General features: G+C 35.3%; 1 protein-coding gene across 1 annotated transcript in view; it reads left to right on the forward strand.

Moving 5' to 3' along the window:
* The window catches only part of KIFAP3 (kinesin associated protein 3), a 182,426-nt gene that overhangs the window by 77,878 nt on the left and 92,276 nt on the right, over nucleotides 1–12,272 (forward strand). Inside the window, exon 10 of the mRNA XM_064594336.1 lies at nucleotides 8,952–9,114. Coding sequence (XP_064450406.1) covers nucleotides 8,952–9,114 — 163 coding nt within the window. The remainder of the gene's footprint in view (nucleotides 1–8,951; nucleotides 9,115–12,272) is intronic.

Consider the following 12,272-nt stretch of genomic DNA (forward strand, 5'->3'; position numbering starts at 1 on the left):
GTCTTTGTTTTTTAAAAAAAAATTTTAGCAAGATTAATAATAAGCAACTTTTAGATGTTGGCTTCCAGAAACACTGAAAAAGAATTACTTAAAGGCTGAAATAAATTTGCTGATAGATTGTTGATAAACTGTCGCTTTTATATAAAACATTGAATAAAAGTACTAATTAACTATAAATTCCATTTTATAGACATAGAATTGAAAGGGCACTGCATGTTGAGGCAATTACTAAATTTAGTTTTGGGGATTGAGCTTTATCAATCAGAAACAGATGATTAGAAGGCTATGTCTAGTTTTTAACCATCTGATTGGACTACAGGGTACATATTTCACATTCCATTTTCTGCAATGGAAATACAAATTAATTTTTAAAAAACTCTCCAGTTACTTACTTTATTATTAAGTTTGCTGTAACAACCAGTGTGTACTGTTGCTATTTCAATAGAAAAATAATAACTTGATTTAATTAGTAACAGATGAGGCCTGTGGCCATTTAATTTAAAAGGGGTAGAGATGAGGAATGGTTGCTCTATTTGTGAGGTAAGTAAAGTGTTCATTTTACTGTTGATGTGAACTGACACTGACCTTGCTTTTTAGAGTTAATATATTTAAAAGGAAATTTAGTTCACTTAAAAAAAAGTCTTTAAATTAATTATTTAAATTAAGTTTGCGTATTTACTAAATAAATACAATATAATAAGGGAATAAGTCATATTAGAATATGATTTTGAGAGGAACGAGAGAAAGGGTATATATTCCTCATATTGCTTATTTTCCTATGTAGTTTTGAGAGTTTTTTATATTTTGAATAGGTCTTTTATCAGTGACATATTTTGCATGTATTTTCTCCTTTTCTGTGACTTTTCAAAAAGCAGGAGGTTTTAATTGTTATGAAGTCCAGTATATCAAAAAAACCTTTTTTAATAGATTGCATTTTGGTGTTATATCTAAGAAATATTTGCCTAACTCAAGGTCACAAAAAGTTCTTCCTATTTTCTCTGAGGCTTTGTAAGAAGTGTGTTATTGTTGTTTTTGTTTTAGTCTAGGATATTCATTTTTAGTTAATTTTGTATATGTTGCAAGGTATGGATCAAGATTCATGTTTTAAATGTAGATGTCCAATTGTTCAGTACCATTTGTTGAAAAAACTATCCTTTCTCCACTGAATTGCCTTTACAATTGCTTGTGTACCTTTGTTGGAAATCAATTGGCTATATATATGTGGTTTCATTTTTGGACTCTCTCCTGTTTCATTTATCTACTTGTCCATGCTTTCACTGATAAATCTTTGTCTCGATTATTGTAGCTTTATAGTAAGTCTTGAAATCAGGTAGTATAAGGCCTCAAATGTTATTATTCTTTTTCAAATTTTTGTCACTATTTCATATTCTTTACCTTTCTGTGTACATTTAGAATTAACTAGTCTATTTCTTAAAAAAAAAAAAAAGCCCTGGAATCTTGACTGGGATTGCATTAAATCTATTGACAGGATTCAGTATATTAACCATACTGGATTTCCCCCCATAAACATGGTATAGCTCTCCATTTATTTAGATCTTTCTTGATTTCTTCCACCATTTTATGGTTTTAGCATATATATTTTGCACATATTTTGTTAGATTTATACCTATTTTACTATTAGAAATTTTAGTTTTTTAAAAAATAAATGATCAGTTTCCTGTTGTTGATTAATGGCATACAGAAGTTACAGTTGATTTTTGTATATTTACTTTGTGTCCTTGCTAAATTCAGTTTTGTAACTGTAATGATTTTTTGTAGATTCTTGGAGATTTTCTAAATAGACAGTTATGTTATCTATAAATAGAAAGTTCTATTTCATTCTAATCTATATGCTTGCTAGTTCTTTCTCAGCTCACTGCTTGCTTGCTTGCTTGCTTCCCTCCTTCCTTCTTTCCTCCCTCCCTCCCTTCCTTCCTTCTTTCTCCCCCCCTTTTTTTTTTCCCTTATTGTACTGGCTAAGCCCTCTAGTATGATGTTAAAAAGGAATGCTGCAAGTGGATACCCCTGTCTTGTTACTGATCTTAGCAGGAAAGCAATGTCTTTTACTATTTAATATAGTATTGGGTGCCTGGGTGGCTCAGTCGTTAAGCGTCTGCCTTTGACTCAGGTCATGATCCCAGGGTCCTGGGATGGAGCCCCGCATTGGGCTCCCTGCTCGGCGGGAAGCCTGCTTCTCCCTCTCACATTACCCCTGTTTGTGTTTCTGTTCTCGCTGTCTCTCTCTCTCTCTCTGTCAAATAAATAAAATCTTATATATAGATGGTGTTATGTAGATTTTTTTGTAGATACTCCATCAGTTTACATAAGTTCCAGTTCTAGTTTGCTGAGACTTTTTATCATGAATGGATGTTGGATTTTGTTAAATGCGTTTTCTGCATCAGTTGAGATGATCCCATGGTTTTTCTTCTTTAGACTGTTGATATAGTGAATTGCATTGATTGACTATAGATACTGAGCCAGTCTTGCTTTCAGAGGATAAACACCACTGGATCATGATATACTGATACATATATATCAATATATAAAATATATTTTATATATTCCTAGATTTGATTAGGTAATATATTGTTGAGGATTTTTGTGTCTGTGTTCATGAGGGATTACTAGTTTATAGTTTTCTTATGATGTCTTGGTCTGGTTTTGCTATTAGAATAACTGTGTTCTTAAGGAAGGTGTTGGGTAGCATTCCATTTTCAATTTTTCTGGAAGGGTTTGTGTAGAATTGACATTATTTCAATTTAAATATATAACAAAGCTCACCAGTAAGAAAGTCATCTGGGCCTGGAGTTTTCTAATTTTCTTACCTGTGAGACTATCATGTTATTTATTTCTTTTTGAGTGGTAGCTTTGCAGTTTTTATCTTTCAAGGAATGTGTCCATTTCATCTATGTTATCAAATGTATGGGCAAAAAAAATTTTTGTACTTTTTCCTCCTTATGTTTTTAAAGTCCAAAGGACTAAAGTGATTATTCCTCATTTCATTACTGATATTGGTAATTTGTTTTTTCTCTCTCTTTCCCTCTCTCTCTCTTTTTTTTTGTAGGTTAGTGGTTTATCAATATTAATTGATATTTTCAGAGATCCAGCTTTTGGTTTCATTATTGATTTTCGGAATATATTTTCACTGTATTCAGAATTCTAGGTTGACATACTTTATAACTATCACTCCATTATTTTCTGGCTCTCATAGTTTTTGACAAGTGTAATGTAATTCTTATCTTTTGTCTTCTATATATAATGAGTCTTTTATTTTCTACCTGCCTCCAAGATTTTATCTTTGCTTTTCAGCAGTTTGAATATATATCTCTCTAGGCATAAGTATGTGGTAGTGTGTGTTGTAGTCTACTTGGGGTTCTTTGAGCTTATATCCTCGGTTTGATTCTTTCATCATTTTTGGAAAATCCTTAGCCATTATCCCTTCAAGTATTGCTTCTGTACCATTCTGCACCTCTTCTACTGGATTTCAGTTATGCATGTTAATCCATTTGATATTGTCTCATGGCTCTTAGATACTGTATTGCTGTTTTCTTTTTTTCTTTCTTTTTTTTTTTTTGTGGTTCAGTTTGGAAAATTTCTATCAACCTACTTCTAGGCTTACTTATTCTGTCATTAGCTATATCAGGTCTGCTAATGAGCCCATGAAGGTTTTCTTTATCTCTGTATTGTGTGTGTGTGTGTGTATGTTAAAACATTTCCATTTAATTTCTTTTAGTATCTTTCTCTCTGCAAATTCTCTGTTCATTTTTTTCCAGTAGAGCCTTTAACATATTAATCACTTTATTACTAAATGATAATTCTTTGATGTGATTTTAAATTCTCTGATAATTATACAGGTCATATCTAAGTCTGTTCTAATAACTGCCTTGCTCTTCATGAATCATAATTTCTGATTGAGAGCTAGACACCACATTAGATGAGTTGAGATTGAGATAAATACTATTTATGTCTGGAAATGGGCAGGCCTTATTTTCTAGGCCTTAATGTGGGAGATTAAGTCATTCTTGTCAGGAGTTGAGCTGTATTTGGTTACCCTCCCTGCATTATGAGCTCACACCAATGTAGCATTGCTTTGTCTTTGGTGTGCAGAGGGTTTTTCTCAGTGTTCATGTTCCACCCTCCACTTAAGACTTTCCCAATGTGTCTGTGCTTCAAAAAGGACCTCTCACTTCATTTTAACCCTCTCCCAACAATGTACTACTGTTACTTGTTACTCGGCTTTTGCTAATCTGGTACCAGGGTCAGGGAGGGGGAAAGAAAGGAGACTTTTTTTGTTTTTCTAATTTAGCCTTAGGTCAGTCTTAGCCTGGTCTTGTGTCTGTCGTTATAGTTCTCAGCAGTGGGGCTTCTTAGTCATCCTGTCAACACCTCTCCTCTGGAGTTTTTTTCTGTTTCTTTCCCCCAGCTGAAGTGGGCCTTCACCTGTGTTTTGGATGTGACAGCGTTTAAGCTTATTTTAAGTCTTTTGTTTTTTAGGGGAAATAGGAGAAAAAGATCTGGACAGGGTTTATGCCTTTTCCTCCGTGGCAGCAGTTCCCCTTCACCAGGCCCACTCTACTGAGGGGAAGTTTTCTTCCATCTCCTGTCTTGTCCCCAGTATTTCTTGTGACCTTCTGATAAGGTCCTTGGAAAAGGCCTTGCCAAGTGGTTGCAAACTCCCTGAGCATCTACAGCTTCACAGTTCTTTTTTTCTTTTTTTTTTTTTAAGATTTTATTTATTTATTTGAGAGAGAGAATGAGATAGAGAGAGCATGAGAGGGGGGAGGGTCAGAGGGAGAAGCAGACTCCCTACTGAGCAGGGAGCCCGATGCAGGACTCGATCCCGGGACTCCAGGATCATGACCTGAGCCGAAGGCAGTCGCCCAGCTACCCAGGCGCCCCTACAGCTTCACAGTTCAATAGTCAGGCTACTTCACACTTGACCTTTAACAATTCGTTTAAAATTTTTCATGCAATCGTCTTCCCCAGTTCTGTGGCAACCCCAGGGCTCTCCCCTATATAAACCAGTGCTCATGACCCTTATCTCCTTGAGGGTGCCTATTTTCCTTATACTTGAGGCCAGTTGATTTCCTTGCAACCTCAGCTCTCTGATGGTTATTTTTTAAGTTATGATTTTATATGTGGAATTTTCTTGCAGTTAGGGTGGGAACCACATCCTGTCCAGATTTTTACATTCTAAGAGTAAGTTCGAGGTTCTGCCTACTTTTCTTTTTTTCCTTTTTCAGAAAAAAAAAAAAAAAAAGTTTTTTTTTTATTCATCTGTATATCTCCCACCCTGTCCAGCATAGGGCTAGACACATAGTTCCACCTATTTTTCTTAATCACTAATGCCTCTACTTGACTACTTCCATAGCATGTTAATTAATCTCCCTATTTCTATTCTGGCCTCCTTCCAGTACATTCTCCACTTTGTAGTTAGAAGGATAATTTTTAAAGAGTTCCTTGAATGCTGAATTTTCCGTGTCACCTTTGCACATGCTATTTTTTTCATCTAGGCCACTCTTTCCTCTACCTCTTCAATTAACATTAGATAACTTCTGTTCATCCAGGAGATTATTTTTCCTCTGAGAAGCCTTCTTTGACAACTCTTCACACTGAGATTATATCAGATTCACTGATATTTTTTCATGGTACTGTTTTTTTCTCTTATAATTAGGTACTGGAATTACTTCTTTACTGTATTTCACTCCTTCTAGAATATAAGCTCCATGAAGGCAGGAATCATTTCTTCCTTGTTCACTAATATATACCAAGGGCTTCAGGTAAAAAAATATTTGTTGAATGAATAAATAGAGCTAGAAAAGATATTATTCATGGTAAACAATGAAGCTAGTGATAAAATTACAGTTTTGTATAAATTTGACAAATCCTTGTCCCTGGCCTCTGTGAAAATCGTAGGAAGTTAACAAACGAACGACTGCCCCAGCCTGCTTAGGAGATTAAACTAGGAGAAAGGGAGAACCAAAATTAGAGAGTCTTTGGAGATGGATTTGTACTTTTTAATGAATATGATTACAGTATGACTGTGGAGTGAAGATAGAAGTCTGAAGGAAAAATCATTGTTGGTTTGTCAATTTAGTCTTAAAAAAATAAAAATCAATGTTTGCTACTTAGCATGGAATGAGAAGAAAAAGGTATATTGAGGACTCAATTAGCAATGTGAATTTTATGAGGTCAATGAAAAGACTGCATTTAAGATATGGCATGGGTGGGGACGCCTGGGTGGCACATTCAGTTAAGTGCCCAACTCTTGGTTTCAGCTCAGGTCATGATCTCAGGGTCGTGATATCGAACCCTGTATCAGGCTCTGTACTCAGCATGGAGTCTGCTTGAGAGTCTCTCTCCCTCTCCCTCTGCCCCTCCTGCTCGTGCGCTCTCTCTCTCTCTCTAAAATAAGTAAATAAATCTTAGAAAAGGAAAGATATGGCAAGGGTGGTATATATAAGTAAATGCTTTAGACCTCCAATGCCAGAAAAAGTAGAGCAAGATTATTCATAAGTCTTTTTTAATGATCAAAGAAACATACATAAGTATTAAGAATTTCTCTCCTTTTTAGCCATTGCTTTGTAACAAAGATGTGAGATATTTTTATAACCAACTTGTTCTGATTGCTACCACAAGGCTTAGATTACCAAATAAGTTCTGTCTTCTGTGAGTTCTCACTCTAAAGCAAGCTGTCTTGAAATAATTTTATAATCATCTAGAGTGGGGGGGTCAACAAACTTTTTCTGTAAATGGCCAGAACTATTAACTTCTGCTATTGTAGCATAATAGCAGCTGTAGTCTATAAACAAATGAGTATGACTGTCCTCTGATGAAACTTTATTTATGGAAACAAATTTGAATTTCAAAAATTTTCATGTGTCATGACATATTATTCATTTGATTTATTTTTCAACCATTTAAAAATGTAAAAGTCAAAACCATTTTTAGCTCTTGGGTTGTGTGAAAACAGATGGTGGGCCAGATTAGACCCACTAGCCATAGTTTGTTGACCCCTGTCCTAGAATTTCAGCTGTTACTCATATACCAGCTTCTCTCCTGAGTTTTGTAAGATTTTCAAATATCCACTGAATATCAGGTCAAATTAAATATGACAAAAATAATTTTTTGTCCTGCATATATTGTCCTACACCTGCTTTTCAGCTTATAGATCTTAGTTAATGAACTTACATCCACCTTATTGACTATGCAGAAAAGGGCTTGGGACTGCTCTCCGTAGATAGGCCTTCTCACAAGGCTGACTCTTGGCTGGCATCTGAGAACTTGGATTTCAGGAGTGTTCCCACTGTTCCCTAACTGATAAGGGTAGTTTACTGTGCCTAAATGGTTTGCACAAGCAATGTGGTATTTTCTAAACACCTACTTGCTTTCTGGGAGTATAGAATTTTAGTTTGTGCTGGCAGAGGATTCCTATGTGACCAGCCCCCAATAAAAACCTTGGGCACTGAGTCTCAGCCTCAATTCAGTGCTGAAGCACATCCTGTGTGACCATGGAGAGAGGATTCTAGGAAGCTTAACACCTCTGGACTTTGCCTCCGTGTGCCTTTTCCCTTTTCTGATTTTGCTTTGCATTCTTTCATCATAATAAATCACAGTTATGAAAATGACTACATGCTGAGTCCTTCTAGCAAATTACTGAACCTTGGGGTAGTCTTGGGGAACCCTAACACATTGACCAAGCCAGAAACCTGAAAGTCATCTTCAGTGCTTTCTCTTCACTTCTCATTCAGATGCTCTGACCATATCTCCTTAACATCTCTCAGATTATTTCCTCTTCAACCTCTTTGTCCTTTCTTTGATTCAGACCCTAATCACATATACCTGTCTAATTCAAAATATTCTTAAGTACCTACTTTAGATCTCTGCTTATTTGTCTTTCCTTATACAATGCCCCCTTATTAATTTGTTTGTGTCCTATTCTTTGCATGCATATATTTATATATGTCTGTATGTATTGATATATTTATCTTTATGCTACTCATTTGACCACATCACCCTCTGGACTTAAAACCATTCAGGCATTCTTCCAAGAGCATTAAAAGCTTTTTGTGATTTATCTAGTATCTGTTTATTAGGCTCCTGCCACTCTCCAACTTATACTTTATACTATGTCCATACCAAAGTACTTGCAGTGCCCCAGACAAGTTCTTTTATGCCTAAGTGCCTATCCACTGGCTTTTTCTTCAATTGTCATTGCCTTTCTTAACAAGAGATCAGATTATTACACATTTTAAAAAACTTTGTTCCTAATTTGAAATCTTTCCTGTTCTTCTAAGTAACTTAGTAGTTACTTCCATGTTGCTTCCAGAGGACTTTGTGCATTCCATTTTTATTTTATTTTATTTTTTTTAAAGATTTTATTTATTTTTTAGAGAGTAGCGAGAGAGAAACAGCATGAGAGGGGAGAGGGTCAGAGGGAGAAGCAGGCTCCCCGCTGAGCCGGGAGCCCGATGTGGGACTCGATCCCAGAACCCTGGGATCATGACCCGAGCCGAAGGCAGATGCTTAACCATCTGAGCCACCCAGGCGCCCTCCATTTTTATTACATTGCATTTTAATTATTTATTGTATTTCTCTGCTCTCTTTTTAGATTGTGGAATCCTTGAATGCCAAGACAAGATCTTGTTTGAGCTAGCACAGGGCCTGGCCCTTAGTAGGGGGCATTCAATAATGTGTTTTCGAGAACCCGATGTAATTTGTCTTCCAGTTGACACTGTTAAGCTGAGGAAGGAAGAGATGATGTGGAAATATGTATTTTTCTCTTCAAAAGTTTGATTTTAGAGGTTTATAGATTAAGATGAGAGTAAATAGATTAACACATAAAATAGATATAGATGGGGATAGAAAAATAATGAAAAAATTACTTGTAATATTTTTCTGTCTTATTGTACAACAGAACCTCACTGCATTTGTATTATTATATTACATAGGTGGAAATGGATATCGTTGAAAAACTGGTAAAAATGATACCTTGTGAACATGAAGATCTGCTGAATATCACCCTCCGACTTTTACTAAACTTATCCTTTGACACAGGACTGAGGAATAAGATGGTACAAGTTGGACTGCTTCCCAAACTCACTGCACTCCTAGGTATGCCTTTTAAAAATTATTGATAATGTTGCTTCAAATTTCCAACACAATTGGAAAATCGAGGTCTGTGTTGAAGTCTGCTGAGCAAAGATCATTATGTATGTGTTCTTTGATTGCGAACTTAATACCAAAAATAAGCTGAATGAGTGAAAAATGACATGTGCCAGGATTTCCAATGTGCCATAGAATGACATGGAATAGAAACTTTTAACTCTGACTTCATTTACCCATATGAAAGTGAAACCAAAGTGAAAATATAAAAGTACTACCAAGGAAGCAAGAAGGAAAAATTATTTTCTCTTCAACATTTTTTTAAAAAGCTGGTATTATTTAAGTTCTTATATTCTGCCATACTTTTAAAATCTTGCTTTTGAACACACATATTGCCACAGCCTTTTGTCATTAAGTACAAAAGGGAAATTTTCCTGAGTTAGAAAATATTGTATTGGCAGATTCAGTTAATAATACATTGTTTTCTTTTAGCTGTTAGCACAATATTTATATAGCAAGGATGGATTCAAGAATGAACTCTTGTGTTCGTACTTAATGCTTCTTGGAAGAGTATAAAAAAAATCCTTTATGATCTGTTCAATGTCTGTCTTTATAGGCACCTGCTACTCCCCAACATATACTTTATACTTATGTTTATACTGAACATATACTGAACAAAAATTACACTGTAAACAGTTCCCTAAACGAGTTATTTTATGCCCACATACCTGTCTACCTGCTTTTTTGCTCTACATGGAATGCCATTGTTTTTTTTTTTTTAATCAGAAAGCAAATTCTTACTCATCTTTTTAAGACTATTCCTTTGTTTCAGTACTGCGGTTTCATTCTTTTTTTTTTTTTTTTTTTTTGTAGCTTTCTCTCTGTTATCAAATATTTTTGTAACACTTAACCAATAGCAGTGGAATAGTAGGAAATGATTTAACATTAAGTTTATCCTTGCAACGCCTGGGTGGCTCAATCATTTAAGCATCTGCCTTCGGCTCAGATCATGATCTCCAGGTCCTGGGGTTGCGCCCAGGCCTTGGTCTTCCTACTCAGTGGGAAGTCTGCTTGTCCCTTTCCCTCTCTCTACCTCTTCCCCTCCCCCCCCACTCATGCCCTCTCTCTTTCTCAAAAAAATACATAAAATCTTTTTTAAAAACTAAGTTTATTCTTAGCTATATAATATCTATGGACACAATCTGTCATTGATATCAGTGTTTTCTTTATAATATTAGTAGTAATGTTTATTAAATGTTTACTGTGCCAGTCATTTTGTTGTGTGCTTTATTTATGTTATCTCATGGAAAAACTATCTGAGATCTTTACTCAGGTTTATACAGCTGATAAAAGGCAAAACTCACATTCAAACTCAGTTGTATCTGCTGCCAAAATTGGATTTATTAACTACTATAATAAGCTATACTGTATAGCTGTATTAAGTAGACCATGATTAAGTAGAGTAGGCAGAGCTATAATTTAAAAATCCAATTCTCCAACTCCCCTTAAAATAAAGGAAGTTTTTTTTGTTTTTTTAAATTTTATTTATTTGACAGAGAGAGACACAGTGAGAGAGCGAACACAAGCAGGGGGAGTGGGAAAGGGAGAAGTAGGCTTCCCGCGGAGCAGGGAGCAGGGAGCCCGATGTAGGGCTCGATGCAGGGCTCGATGCAGGGCTCGATCCCAGGACCCTGGGATCATGACCTGAGCTGAAGGCAGACGCTTAACAACTGAGCCACCCAGGTGCCCCAAAATAAAGGAAGTTTTAAGGAAACTTGTTTCTTAGTCCTTTTCTCAGAATAGGAAAACCTTTCATCAGTCAATCCAAGAACATTTGGCCCATTGGCCAGTCCACAAATATTGTGTAGGACTTTTATTATACATTGTAGAAGAAATTCTATTGAGGAGCACTTTCAAAAATTGCTTTTGTGGAACCAAAAACAAGGAAACAGAAAACTTTAAAATCAGAATTGATGGGGCTTTGAATTTAATTCATGTGATCCTTTATCTATCATAAATCTGGCAGAATTATGTATCAAACATTAGGTCATATTCTCAGTGTGTACAGATGAATAAGTTGTACTTCTTGTCTTGTCTTGAAGGACTTCATAGACTATTTGGTTTATTCATTATCCAGTGACCTATAAAACAAATGATTTAAAAGAGATTTGGGGGAAATTACTTACAGGATACCCAGTCCATATTTTGTTAACAAATAGTAAGTTTTATGACATAAGATATAATATTTCTCTCATCTTTTCTGGAGCTCAGTTTCTGGAGTCTTACTAGAATTATGACTGTTTTTACTTCTAACTATGTTATGTTGGGCAAGTTACCGAAACTCTGATTCAGTTTTCTCATCTCTAAAATGGAGATAATAATTATAACCAACTTAAAGTTCTTTTGAAGATTAAATGAGGTATTGCATAGAGTGTTTAGAATAGTACCTGGCACATAGTATTTTCTTAATAAATATTAGCTATCATCATTTTTTAACCACCATCATCATCATCATTATTTGATCACAGTGGAAATTCTGTAAGTGTTGCTGACTTATTTTTCTCTGAGTACAAATACCCTTCTCATAGATATTAAATCTTTATTGACAAACTAGGTAGCTTATATATTTTTACTTTCCTGCGATGTGTGTGCAGTTTGATTCAATTTTAATTCAGTAAAATGTTGAAAATCTATGGCAAAGCACAGTGCTAAGCACCATGGGGAAATATGTTTCAATCTGTGGACATATGGAGATTCAAAAGAGAATGCTCCCTTATTGGTACTTCATAGGCAGAGTGCGATTTGAGATGGACATTGACAGATGTGTCCCCTTAACAAAGTGATCTTTATAAAGAAAAATAGAGGCTGTAGAAAGTATTTCAGGTAAAGTGATCAACATTATCTAAGGCATAGGTGGTGCTAGGTCAGTATGAGGAAAAACAGCTAAGAAGATGGAGATAACCTTGAAAATAAATGGGGTTTATGCTCTTATGTGGTATTATGAAGATTAAGGCTATGCTAATAAGTTATACTTAATTTAATTGATGGTGGGAATCATTGCAGGTTTTTGAGCCAGTTGGATCACAATCAGAGTACTGCTCTAGAGAAATTAATTTGACATTATTCTATTGGCGGGACTAGAACTAGAGTCTAAAGATGAGAATCAC

The sequence above is a fragment of the Mirounga angustirostris genome, unplaced genomic scaffold, assembly GCF_029215605.1.
Source record: "Mirounga angustirostris isolate CCGP_5_RB_7025 unplaced genomic scaffold, mMirAng1.0.hap1 SCAF_6, whole genome shotgun sequence".
NCBI lineage: Eukaryota > Metazoa > Chordata > Mammalia > Carnivora > Phocidae > Mirounga > Mirounga angustirostris.